We start from the raw sequence: 12,527 nt of genomic DNA, 5'->3' as shown, positions 1-12,527 counted from the left end.
AGAGACGAAAGTGGAAAGAAGAAAAACCAGAGTACCAAGGACCGTATTTTGAGGGTGGACTCGACTTTTGGGATCAGAGGAGCAAGGGTAAACAGGGTTTGTGGAATGAGTGATCAGGAAAGTCAGATGCAAACCAGCACAGACACGTGACCGGGAAGCCAAGGATGAGGAGTTTCAAACAGGCAGCCACCGGTGGGGCATTGTAAGCATTTATGGATTTACTCTGAGTGAAATGGGGAGACACTGGAAGTTGCTCTTAACATTTCATAGTATCCCTCTGGCTGATGTGTTGAGAATAGACCTTCGGGGGCAAGGGTAGACTCAGGGAATGGTTAGGAAGATATTGCATTGACCTAGGCAAGAAAGGACTCTCCCAAGATTGAAAGTCCCAGGCAGCGATAGAACTTCTGAGTCCAAATATGACCAAGATCCTACTGGACTATCCGCCAGTAGAAAACATCTGTAAAACTTGGACATCATACAACTGAATATACTGGAATGCAAACAGAAACGGGCTGACTTTGTTCGGAAGGGCAACTTGCTTGGAGGTGGGCTGATGAGGAGCTACATAAGGAAGTTCCCTTTTCCTTGGCATTTAGGTTAAAGCTGAGTGCAGTCCAGGAGGCAGGCTCAGCCCAGGGTTCACGTGGAAAACCTCTCCGGTTTTCTTATCTGGGGAGCCAGGAAAATGAAGGCAGGAGATTTGAATGCATAAGAAATAAAGAAATCCTAGAAGGGAAGAAGCCAGAGAGGGTATCCCCAAACTCTTCCTGCTCAGTTTTCTGACAGATCCTGAACCACTCGAAACAGAATCACAGTAGTTCAGTTAAAAACAGTTGATCTGAACTGCCACCAGAACTGTCCCCCAAGGAATAGAGTTTGTAGTTCGAATCCAGCCAAGAAAGTTACCTACCAACACATAGGAAATAACATTTATCATAGAAAAACAATAGAATCCAAAACCTCCACAATCTATCATTGATAAAGTCCAAGATATGATTCAAAACTACTGACATATGAAAATAAAGAAAATGGACCACATTTTCTAGAGGCCAACCCTGAGATGAATCAGATGTTGAAAATGACAGGTAAAGATTTGAAATTAACTATTAGAACTATCCTAAATGAACTAAAATAAAATGTGTTTTCAGTGAATGAAAATCTCAGGAGACAAATAGAAGAACTCAGCAGAGGAAAAGAAAAAACATAGAAGTTCTAGAACTGAAAATTAAAATTTCAGAAATAAAAAATTTCACTGGATGGATTTAGCAGCCAAATTACAGAGGAGATAAAAGTGAACTTGAAGGTAGAGCAATAGAAATTATCCAAAGTGAACAACACAAAAAAAGTCTTAAAAAATTAACAGAGCCTCAGAGCCTAGTATATGATATCTAACAACCCAACATACATATCAGTAGAATACCAGATGGAGAAAAGAAAGCGAATGGGGCAAGAAAAATTTTGAAAAAAAATTTCCCCAAATTTGATGAAAGAAATTTGCAGGTACAGAGTGCTAAATGAACACCAAGTAAAATGAACACAACCAAGTCCACCCTGAAGTTAAACTGTTGAAAGTCAGATGTAATTTTAAATGCGTCTAAAGAAATGCAGTATATTACATGCAGGGAGAAGAAGTGCATCTACTTCTGAATGTGATGTAAAGCCACACATAGAGATTCATAAGTTTCCCTAGAAAGTATTGCATTGAATCATCATTATCCTTTGTCTCCACAAAGCAGCTGCTAAGCCCTAAAGAAGCAAAGGGCATTGAAATAAGTAGGCTCTTTGAAGCACTGACATTGACGTTAATTCAAGTAATTAGAAGTGAATACATGTTTCTCTCTGACCTCTGAAGATCCCAATCAGTTCATATGATGGTATTTATAGAAGTATTAAGGGCACTTTGTTCCTAATGTGAATTGAGGGGAAATTTTATAAATTAGTAAGGAGATCCAATCAAATTAGGTACTATGTGAACACAGCTCAACCGTCTTCAGGGGAAGATTTTTCAGCTCAAGCTTAAGCAAAAAAACAAAAGGGGGGGAGGGGAGGTGTTGGGGAATCCCAGAAGGACGCAGAAAGAACCGTAAGCTGAAAAGACAACAGGCAAATGGTACTTTTTGGCATATAGATGATTACCAAAAAAGCATGCTATATTTTAGCTTGCATATTAAATGCTTCTGACTTTTCATGTCAATTAAAAAGAGTTGAAGAATGAAACGGAGTGTCTCTTAATTTTCTTATTAAGTAATGGACATTTATAAATAAGACTTGATGATTGGGAATAGCTAAGAAAGAAAGTATTTAGGGACACAAACACAACCTAGTATTTAAAGTACCAGAATCAAAATGACTATTGTGGCAATCTAGGGTGAAATCCACGGAGAACAGGTTAGAGTTTCAGCTTTTGACAGACTGTAGGATTTCTCCTTTTATAACTGCTTCAGTAGTTCATGATAGTAGAGAGTCAAAGTGGTTAGGAAAAAAGCTAGGTAAGTAACAACAGTAAAATCCCCCTGAGTATACTGGTGTGATCAAATTCTATGTAATCTGGCACTTGCTCTACTGATTTCCCATCTTGATGTCTGAGCCAGACCACTTTACTCCCACCAAAAATAATCTCTATTGTCTAGGCAGAGACATATTAATTCAGTGAGAGTCTCAAGAGGAAAAAATAAACTTTGAATTGTAATGTGAATATTTAGTGTATGAAAAAGAAGTGTTTTTCCATTTCAAACAAATGTGTACAAACTTAAAATATATCCCCATATCTCATTTAGAAGACTAGATGCATCAAATTGTATTCACTCCTTCGTTCCAACATAAACTCAGTGTCTGCCCTGTGCCAAGACACAGGGGAGGGAAATGCATGGATAATTGAGATGTATCATATGAACAAATAAATATAATAAAGTGATATGTGTTATGGTGGAAAAGGAGGATAAGGAAGGGTGTGAAGACAGTTAGGAAATGCTCGTTAAATAAATGCCTTTTAACTTAGTAGTATGTTTTACGAGAAGAACAGAAGTCACAAGAGAATGGAGAGGTTGGTTAGGGTTATAAGGAGGCACAAATTTGAAGAAAAAAAAAGGAAAGCTAAGAGAGGACTGACTTGAGTTTATATCTTGAGGGAAAGGATAGAGAGAACCAGTTGAAGATCCAGTACAGAGTGAAACTAAATGGAAAAAACAGTATGGAGTTTTCTCAAAATTTAAAAACAGGCCCATCCGGCGTGGCTCAATGGTTGTGCATCTACCTATGAACCAGGAGGTCATGGTTCAATTCCTGGTCAGGGCACATTCCCAGGGCTGCAGGCTTGATCCCCAGTAGGGAGCATGCAGGAGGCAGCCAATCAATGATTCTCTCTCATCATTGATGTTTCTATCTCTCTCTCCTTCTCCCTTCTTCTCTGAAGTCAATAAAAATATATTTTAAAACCCCAGTGATCCCACTTCTGGGCAATATATCCTAAGAATCCCAAAACACCAATCAGAAAGTATATATGCACCCCTATGTTCATAGGAGCATTATTTACAATAGCTAAAATCTGGAAACAGCCCAAGTGTCCATCAGTAGATGAGTGGACAAAAAAGCTGTGGTACATTTACACAATTGAATACTATGCAGCTGTAAAAAAGAAGGATCTCTTACCCTCTGTGACAGCATGGAGGGATCTGGAAGGGATTGTGCTAAGTGAAATAAACCAGTCAGAGAAAGACAAATATCACATGATCTCACTTACATGCAGAATCTAATGAACAAAATAAACTGACGAACAAAATAGGCCCAGAGACATGGGTGCATTGAACAGACTGACAGAGCTCAGAGGGGAGAAGGGTGGTAGGGACCAAAAGAGATTAACCAAAGAACCTATTTGCATAGATGCATAGCCCATGAACACAGACAATAGTATGGTGAAGGCCTGGGGTGGAGTGGGGATTGGATGGAGGGGTTCAAAGGGGAAAAAATGGGGGACATATGTAATACTGTCAACTAATAAAAGAATAATCTTTTTAAAAACTTATGGACTAGAAGGGAGGAGATGGGATCAAAGGCTCTGTCATGATAGGTGCCTGCAAGGCAGGAGTGTGTTGGCAGGGAGATGTTAGTTAGAGACAGGGGTGTTGAGGAAGTTCAATGAAGAAGGTAAATTCTTCCGAGGGAGCGAGGGGGGCACAGTTGAGTGGTGAAGTCTTCTCATACCTGCAGAGAAGGATGGATAAAACTAGTGGAAAGACAGTGGGATAGGGGTTCATGAATGTGTGTGGTGGTACCAACCCACCCTGCACACCATTGATCAAAGCCTACACAGCCCCACAAAGGAGGAACTTCGGATCTCATTACTGGCGTCTCTGTGTTGTTCCTTAACACTGCAGCAGAGCATCCCAGCAATTCCATTTTACCTGCTAATTGTGTTCTTCCTTCTTCCTCACATCTCCTGTCCTCCAAAGTGTATGGATTTTCCCTGTTTGGGTTAGTTTAGATTATTGGGGAAGAAGAAAGCCATCTAACAGAATCCCCTCTCCTGGGCTCTGTGGTCCCCGGGGTTGGCAGGTAGAGTCAGGCTTCAGAACAGGTCCCACGGCCTTTCCTTTCACTCCAGAGGGGGTTGGGGGTGGGGGGTCCATCTGTCTGTAAAATTCTGCAAGTCTTCAAACTTGGTCTACTCAGACCTGAGGTCTACTCAGTGAAGAATGGACTTCAGGAGAAATTGAGCATAGGAGGGAACTGAGCATATAAGCATTCTGCCTTTGTGGGAGTTAAAGGATTCTTTATCATAGTCACGAAGCGTGGGGTGACTTTCCATTTTAGAACTCTACCCACTCAGTCAATAGGTGCATTATGAAAAACTGGACACATTGCATCACTGTGAAGGACTTTAGACTGCGGTTTGCGAAAGCAGAATAAATTTTCTTGTAGTTGTACCGTTATGTACACACACACACACACACGCACACGCACACGCACACACTCACACACACTCTCACACGCCCATTGGCAGACAAGGCCACACCTCACAGCTCTGGGGGAAGCCACAGACCTCAGCTGTCCGGGCTGAGCCTGGCCTGGAGGAACTTTCCGCGGGACGGAGGACAAACAGCGCCCAGACCCGACCGCCTGCGAGCCCGAGCCCTGGGCGAGCGCTGGCGGCGGCAGGTACCCGGTGCGCCCCCGCGCCAGGGCCTGGGCGGTGCCGCGGCGGCGGGAGGGTCCGGGGCCGCGGAGGTCGGTGCCAGCGTGCGCGCACACCCCGCCCCGCGAGCCGCATCCCCGGGCTCGGCGCTCGCCGCGGGTCCCCCGCCGCCCGCCCCAGCCTGGAACATGGCTGCGCGCCCCGCCGCCAGCCTCGCCTGCTCGCTGCTGCTCCTCTCCTGGGCGCTGCTCCGCGGCGGCTGCCGGGCGCGCTTCGCCGCCGAGCCCGACTCGGAGGACGACGAAGAGGAGGCGAGGCTTTTCCCCGAGTCGCCGCTGCAGAGACCCACGGTGCTGGTGGCCCTCCTGGCCCGCAACGCGGCGCACGCGCTGCCTCACTTCCTGGGCTGCCTGGAGCGGCTGGACTACCCCAAGAGCAGGATGGCCATCTGGTGAGCCGGGGGGCCCTGGCCGCCTGCGGGGACCTGGGCGGGGGCCGGCGGGGAACCGCGGGAAACGGGGTGCGCACACCCCCTCGCTGCGGGCGAGGTCCCGGGCGGACCGCACGGCCGGGCTGGGAAAGGACGCGCGGGTCAGTGTGCGCCAGGGGCGCTCCTGGGATAACCAGCCGCCCGGAGCTCCGGTGGTGGGGGGAGATGGGGGGTCCGGGCAGCCTCGTCCTTCCCCTGGTCAAGATTCTGGGGACACCCCACAATAGTGCTAGCTTCTCCCCCTTTCCGCTCTCGAGGTTTCCTCTTTCCCCACCTCATACCCCGCGCCCTGGAGTAAGGGGATAAGGTTGTCCTCCCCTCCAACTCCAGACGCGGCTGGGAAGGTAACTGAGGCTGGCAGGGGGGCTCCAGAATGGCTGGGGTGGTGGAGGGTGCGCCGCCCTGGCTCACCGGTGCTGGCCCCTGCGCCCTCCTCAGAGGCTCCTGGTTCTCGGGGGTTGGGAGGGGGCAAAGAGGAGATCTGGACCCAGAGTGTGAGCCTGGGGGGACCGCTGTGCTTCCGCACCCACGCCAGCATCCTGGGTCCTGTCTCCTCTGAGGCTCCAGACTGTCCCTGCCTGTGCATCCTCTGGGGACTCATTCCCCGCCGCAGAAGCCAACCGCGTGGGGCGCCCTGGAGGAGGCAAACAGCCAAGTTTTGTAACCCTTAGCGTAGAGCTGCGGGCCTGGTTCCTGGGTTTGCTGCGGGGAGGGCCAGGGCATCCGTGGAGGTGCCTGTCCGCTCCACCTTTAGGAATGGGTCCAGTCCCACATCTCTGAAAAACGCAGGTATCAGAGGCCGAGACGTTGGCGGCCAGGTGAGCCGCTAAGGAGCCTGTGGGCCAGGGGATGCACGCCGGCCAGGGCAGATAGGCAGCCGGGTACACGGACAAAAGGGACAAGGGGACTTCCCCGAGGAAGACAAAGCCCAGTTCACTCGGGAGCAGTTTCTGTCTGGTGTTGATAAAGGGAGCTGTCCGCAGACAGAACTTATCTTTGGAGCAGCGGTCTGGCAGAAAGAAAGAAGGATGGATAACGCAGCAGCGGCAGGAATTGGCAGCCTGAGGGTACCTGGTGGGAGAGGTGCAGAGGTGAGAAAGCAAACACGAAGTATAGAGCAGCACTGTGCTGTACACTGCTGTACTATACGCCCTCTAGACGTGACCACTGCCACGGAGAAGAGCATGCTGTGTGGCCAGTGGGAACGCTGGTGCAGCCAGGTTTTAAACCAGAAGGCAGGATTTTTTTTTAACCACTTCAATCCCAAAAGAATATTTAACAAACGTCCGTTCCCAGATGCCTTTTTCAAAAGAGATGCTTTACAATATGGTCTGTATGCATTGCTTAGTTTCAAGGAGCGTTCCAATAGTCACTATTTAGAAGAGATACCGTGACCCCGTGTTACAAACGAAGAAAGTGAGACTTGAATCAGTTCAAAGACTCAAAGTTGCAGAATTAATAAATGGCAGAGCTGGAATTTGAACCCAAGTGTGTCCCTAAACACTGCCCTGGTAAGGGAGGAGTGGGAATAAGACACTAGAAGCAAAAGTTATATAAAGCTATCGGCTGCAAATTAGGAAATGTGAGTTGTCACTAACTTGATATGTGACTTTGGGGTAGTTTCGTGGGAGCCATAGACATTAGTTTCCTCAGTAAAATGACGGAATGGGACTACATTTGAAATTAGAATTCCAGAAGTTCTTTCCGGCTCTTGAATTACATAGATTTTATGATGTGATCAGAATTACTAACCAACAACGATTGTACTTCCTAGGTCCCTGCATACTCCAGGTTCTACTGACTTTGGTGTTCTGTTTAGGCAGGTGGTTTCCCAACTCTGCATAGATCTTTGGGATCTATATTCCTAACCCTCATTCATGGTCCATGTAACCACTTTGTCCTTTACGGCCAGTGTTGGGAAGTTAAGGAAGAAACCCAAGGCTTGGGTAAGGCCTTGGGCAATCCATGGATTAGCCACTAAAAACTCTTCTTTGAGTTCTGGCTTAGAAACCTTATATCATTTATTAGATAACAGTCACCAGAATGGGCAGTTCTAAGTAGAGCTTTACAGCTCTCAAAGTGCTTTCATCAGCTATGTTATCTTATTTGATCCTGTCGTTTTATAAAGAAATGAAATTATCTGCATGTTATAGAACTCATCCTGTTAAAAGTAACTGACTTAGGGTTACATTTATTTGTTAATTTCACAAACACTTAATGCTAAGAGCTCACAGTTCTTCTAAGCACCTTACATTTCTGGTTTACCAGTAATGGTCATTAAAACCCTATCAGGTGTATACTGTATTATATACCCTTTTACAGATGAGAAAACTGAGGCACCACGAGGTTGTACAAGCACATGCTCCTAATGACATTTTGTGTGTGTGCGTGTGTGTGTGTGCGCGAGTGTGTGTGTTTTGTGACAAGACTTTGTCTTCCTCGGGGAAGTCCTCTTGTCCACTATGCCAGCTTTGGGCCATTTGGGCTGAGAAAATTTTGCTTTTTTCCCCCCCTTTCTTTTTTAAATATATTTTTTATTGATTTCAGAGAGGAAGGGAGAGGAAAAGAGAGATAGAAACATCAATGATGAGAGAGAATCATTGATTGGCTGCCTCTTGCATGCCCCCTACTGGGGATCGAGCCTGTAACCCTGGCATGTGCCCTTGACCAGAATCGAACCTGGGACTCTTCAATCTGCAGGCTGATACTCTATCCACTGAGCCAAACCAGCTAGGGCTTTTCTTGCTTTTCTCTCCTCCTCCTCCTCCTCCTCCTCCTCCTCCTCCTCCTCCTCCTCAGTGTAAGGTCGTCTGAATGGCATTTACAGGATGTAGGGGAGTGACAAAGGACTTCTAAATCAGATTGGGACAGATGGCTGGACATGGAAGTCTTCTTGAGGAGTTGACACTTTGTTTGAACTCAATTAAACCTGGGGTGGAAGGGAAGGAGGGTTCCAGAAAGAGGGAACAGCGAGACAAAAAACAAAAGGCGCTGGGACATTAACCAGAGTTTACTGTCAGGGGAAATAATATGGGTGGCAGGTCTACTGACTGTAAACCTGCCAACTCATCGCATTGTACCACCAGAGCTGCTACCTTTGCGAATGGCCCTCAGGGAGTATTTGGCTGGGAAGATTATGGTATAACCCTGTAGGAGGAGGTGGTACCTAAGTTTAGGATGCTACATCTTTGAGGGGCTTCAGCCAATTGCTTACCTCTAGTCTCTTTGTCCTAACTCTACTCAACATTCTGAGATGCCAAGCTAGTTAATGTTCACTCTGCAAAGCCAGCGCACGCTGCTGTCAAAAGCAGTCAGTGTCAAAAATGGCTGTGAGCTACCCAGAACCTTACAAAATAGAACCCTGTTGAGTATAGAGTCTGGGTGTCAGCTTCCAAGTAGTCCTACTTCAATAACTGTGCAGACTTGGTCTTCTCATTGATCTGCTTACCTCTAACCATGGCCGGGGAGCACCTGATAAGACATCTTTCCTGTATGGGTAATTGAGAGGCATGGCTCACTGATCACATTCAGACTTCTCAATGATAGGATTTTTTTCCCCACCTAAAGTTCTCGACAAGGGCTGCACTGCACATCCAGGTGGAATGAGGGTCAACACATTGACCTGAAAACTTTTGCTGTCAAAGAATGAGTGTAGATATCTCAGCATCAGGTTTATTCAGATTAGGTTGAAGGAAGGCAAGTTTATATTTTAGAGATACTTTGTACCAGCAAAAAGGAAAATTTGCCCCATGTACCCATCTGACCTGAAAACCCCAACAAGCTGATGGTTTTCCTTTAAATTAGCACAGCTTTGTGGTATGGAACTAAGGAAAGTACCCCTTGTGTTCTGATTCCATCCTGCACTGAGTTCGTGGAAATCACTGCTGTGCTGAGATGAAGGGAGCTGGAGGCCTTGTGACATGTGGCAGTGAGCTTCGGTGGCTTCTCTTTAATTCAGTGGAACCATGCACAGTGGCCTTAGCCATGGAGGGAAGGCTGAACTCATCCCCCTTCCAAACCTATGATTAAGGGGAGCAGCGCCAAGTACCATGATAATGAAAAGTGGATTGGGGCACAAGGAAAAACATTTGACCAAAAGATACATTAAGTTTGTCTTTTGGAGAGCCTGCTATTGGCCTTGGGAAGACGGTTGGGGTTTGCAGAGTCTGTACAATCACAAGGCAGTAACTGCCATGTAATTACAGAACCATTTGGGCATTTCACTTGGTAGAGTGTTGAAAAGTAATATCCTCCATTGAGGGCCATTGTATGGCTTTCTAAATAAAGAGGTGAGTTTCTATTGACATGCACATAAACAATGGTGAGCTATACTTGGTCTGGGTACTGATCCCAATATTTTTGTACACTACTTACTCTGTGCAGTGTTTGGGGATTAGCTTGGATTGACCTCCACAGTTTAATGCCCAACCAGGAGCATTTTGGTGGATATTTAACTAGATTCACTAATATACGTATGTGTGTAAAATGTTCCTAAACTACTATTAACGATCGCTTTCAGCACCAGCAGTGAGAATGATGTCACATTTCATCTTGACATTAAATGTTTTCATTACCTTTATGGAGAGAAGTTTCAGCTCAAGGCTGAAAAAGTGGATGATACTTTAGTCCCCTTCTCTCCATTAATCTTTTTTCCTCACCTTTATTATTCATAGCTGGTGGTTTAGTACTGAAGTTGGAGTGTGTGAACTTAGAGTCAGACAGACTAGGGGTCCATCAGCAAACCTACGAGCATAGCTTCCCCATTTGGAAGTGACTATTAATAACACCTACCACAAAGATTTCTTCTAACAGCAAATGAGATAATATGTGGACATTCTCTTTTACATAAATGCTAAGAAGTAATAGTTGCCATTTTCAATTCATCTCTTCCTTTTTGTCCCATCTCCTTTATCTTTATCTTCCAAATGAAAATTTAAAAATATATATATGTATATGATCAAAAGGAACTCTATTTTCTTCCTTTGAATAATAAATGATCAGCATGATGCAAACTAATATAAAAAAAAGATGTGCTGTTATAAACATTTTTGTTTGATAAAGGATTTACTCCTGACAACAACCCTGGGTGAGAGGTGCCATTACTCTCCTCATTTCACACAGGAGGGAACTGAGGCACAGAGAATTTAAATGACTTTCCTGAGGTCACCAGGCTAGTGCATGTTGGAGCCAGGATCTGACCCAGGCAGCTAATGGCACAGACTGAGTACAGATGGTCTGTTTAAGATCAAGAAAGGACCAATTAGTTGTAGTTTTTGCTTCGGTCAGTTGACCCAATTTGGGAAGATAAGAGTGTCAGTGTTTCTTTCAAACAAGTACGGCCCCTTCTACTTAAATGACATAGGACTCAGTGGTTCCATTCCGCTGTCTTGATAATTTTGTCACTTAGCTTAGACCTCTCTAGTTACTGAACTCTTTCTATGGTAGATTTCATAGAAACAAAATGAGACAACTTATGTGGGTTGCCTATAAATACTCAGGTCACTTGCTATGATCACAGCTACATAGAAACAGAAAGAAATGTTCCAAGTATTGTTAGCGGCAAATGAATCCAGCAGCACTATTCATACACGAGTAGTTCTAGCATTATAGGTTCATATTGGCAAAACTGAAAATACCAGGTTTTCAGCCTTTTTAATTAGTGGCCTTAGATTTGGTTGACCCCTAAACTCAACTTTTTTCCAAATGATTGGAGAAGATTATCAATCCTTCCCCACCCCACCCCCACACCCACCTCCACCCCCAATTTCAACACAGGGTTGACTCTCCGAATTACATATTTCCTTTGGGTAAAAACTAAAGTGACTAACACAGGTCACCAATCCTCTTGTTCTAGTTATGACAGATTGCCTGCAGGGTTAGGAAGGATGCCTACATTGTCCTGGTTCTGTGTGGTTAATTACCTTCCATGGGTGGGGAAAGTAAAGCACAATTCAAGGATTTGACCCTCATATATTATCTACCCAGTGAATGAGCATCCAGATGAGACACCAGATCTTTAGATTTGAAGCCCTGTGTGGCTCTGTTCTTTTATAACAAATGTCGCTCACAGGGTAAAGGAGCATGCCAGGGATCCTAAGCTGGGTTCAGTTTTACAGGCTTGTCTTCAGCTCTTTCTCCAGGTGACTCCATCACCGAGTTTCTTTGTGACTCCAGGCACATAGGCATGCTCCCGGTGACCCTCTCCCTCCACTGTATCTGGCGGTGGTAGGAATGAACAGTGAAGGCTTTGTAACCAGAAGGGCTGCTGGTTGTGTGCCTCAGTCCTTTTTTCCAACCCTTAAACATACACAAGGGTCATATCACTGTGCGGCACTGTCTTCCAGTCAATGGCACAGTATAGTAGGACATTATAAGGCTCATATGGGGACTAAAGTAGGACTATTATAAGGCTGGTTTCTACGCATTTCTTCAAATAACAATGTACAGTAAAGTTAAAGTCTCAGAGAAAATGATCAGCCTGTAGTAAGGTTGTGAGTCCCATTCTCCAAGGTGCCATATTATGACGAGCTTTCACTACATGTGTTTAAATCATATTTATTATTCATCAGGAACTTAAAAACATGTGTATTGTATATGTCTTGACATTTGTATTCGCAAAGGACTGACTTTTCATTTCATTGTACTTATGTTGTTAGAATACCACATAGTACTGATTTGGAAAAAAGAAAAGTAAATCTCTTAGAGTCCCTGTAGATTTACTTAATAGTAATTTAAGTATTTTATTAATATTTTTTCTCCTGACATTTTTAAAAATGAAATAGTAATATAACATAAAAATTCAAACAGTATGAATAGGAATACAATAAAAAGTAAGCCTCTCTTCTACTTCATACCACCTGCCAGAGGCAACCAATGTTACCAATTTCTTGTGTATTCTAGAAA

The 12,527-nt window shown here is 44.8% G+C and overlaps 1 protein-coding gene across 2 annotated transcripts in view; it reads left to right on the top strand.

Annotated features, from left to right (window-relative positions):
• The first annotated feature begins 5,282 nt into the window (after positions 1–5,282).
• COLGALT2 (collagen beta(1-O)galactosyltransferase 2) overlaps positions 5,283–12,527 on the top strand; it is a 74,245-nt gene continuing 67,000 nt past the window's right edge. For both annotated transcript variants that reach the window (XM_070396395.1, XM_070396396.1), the window contains exon 1: positions 5,283–5,585. In XM_070396395.1, coding sequence (XP_070252496.1) covers positions 5,323–5,585 — 263 coding nt within the window. In that variant the 5' untranslated portion in view covers positions 5,283–5,322. The remainder of the gene's footprint in view (positions 5,586–12,527) is intronic.

Source organism: Myotis yumanensis, unplaced genomic scaffold (assembly GCF_028538775.1).
Source record: "Myotis yumanensis isolate MYYU_CA2020_CCGP unplaced genomic scaffold, mMyoYum1.0.hap1 SCAF_17, whole genome shotgun sequence".
Classification (NCBI taxonomy): domain Eukaryota; kingdom Metazoa; phylum Chordata; class Mammalia; order Chiroptera; family Vespertilionidae; genus Myotis; species Myotis yumanensis.
Note: the sequence above shows the minus strand (reverse complement) of the source record. Positions and strands in the feature narration are given on the sequence as shown.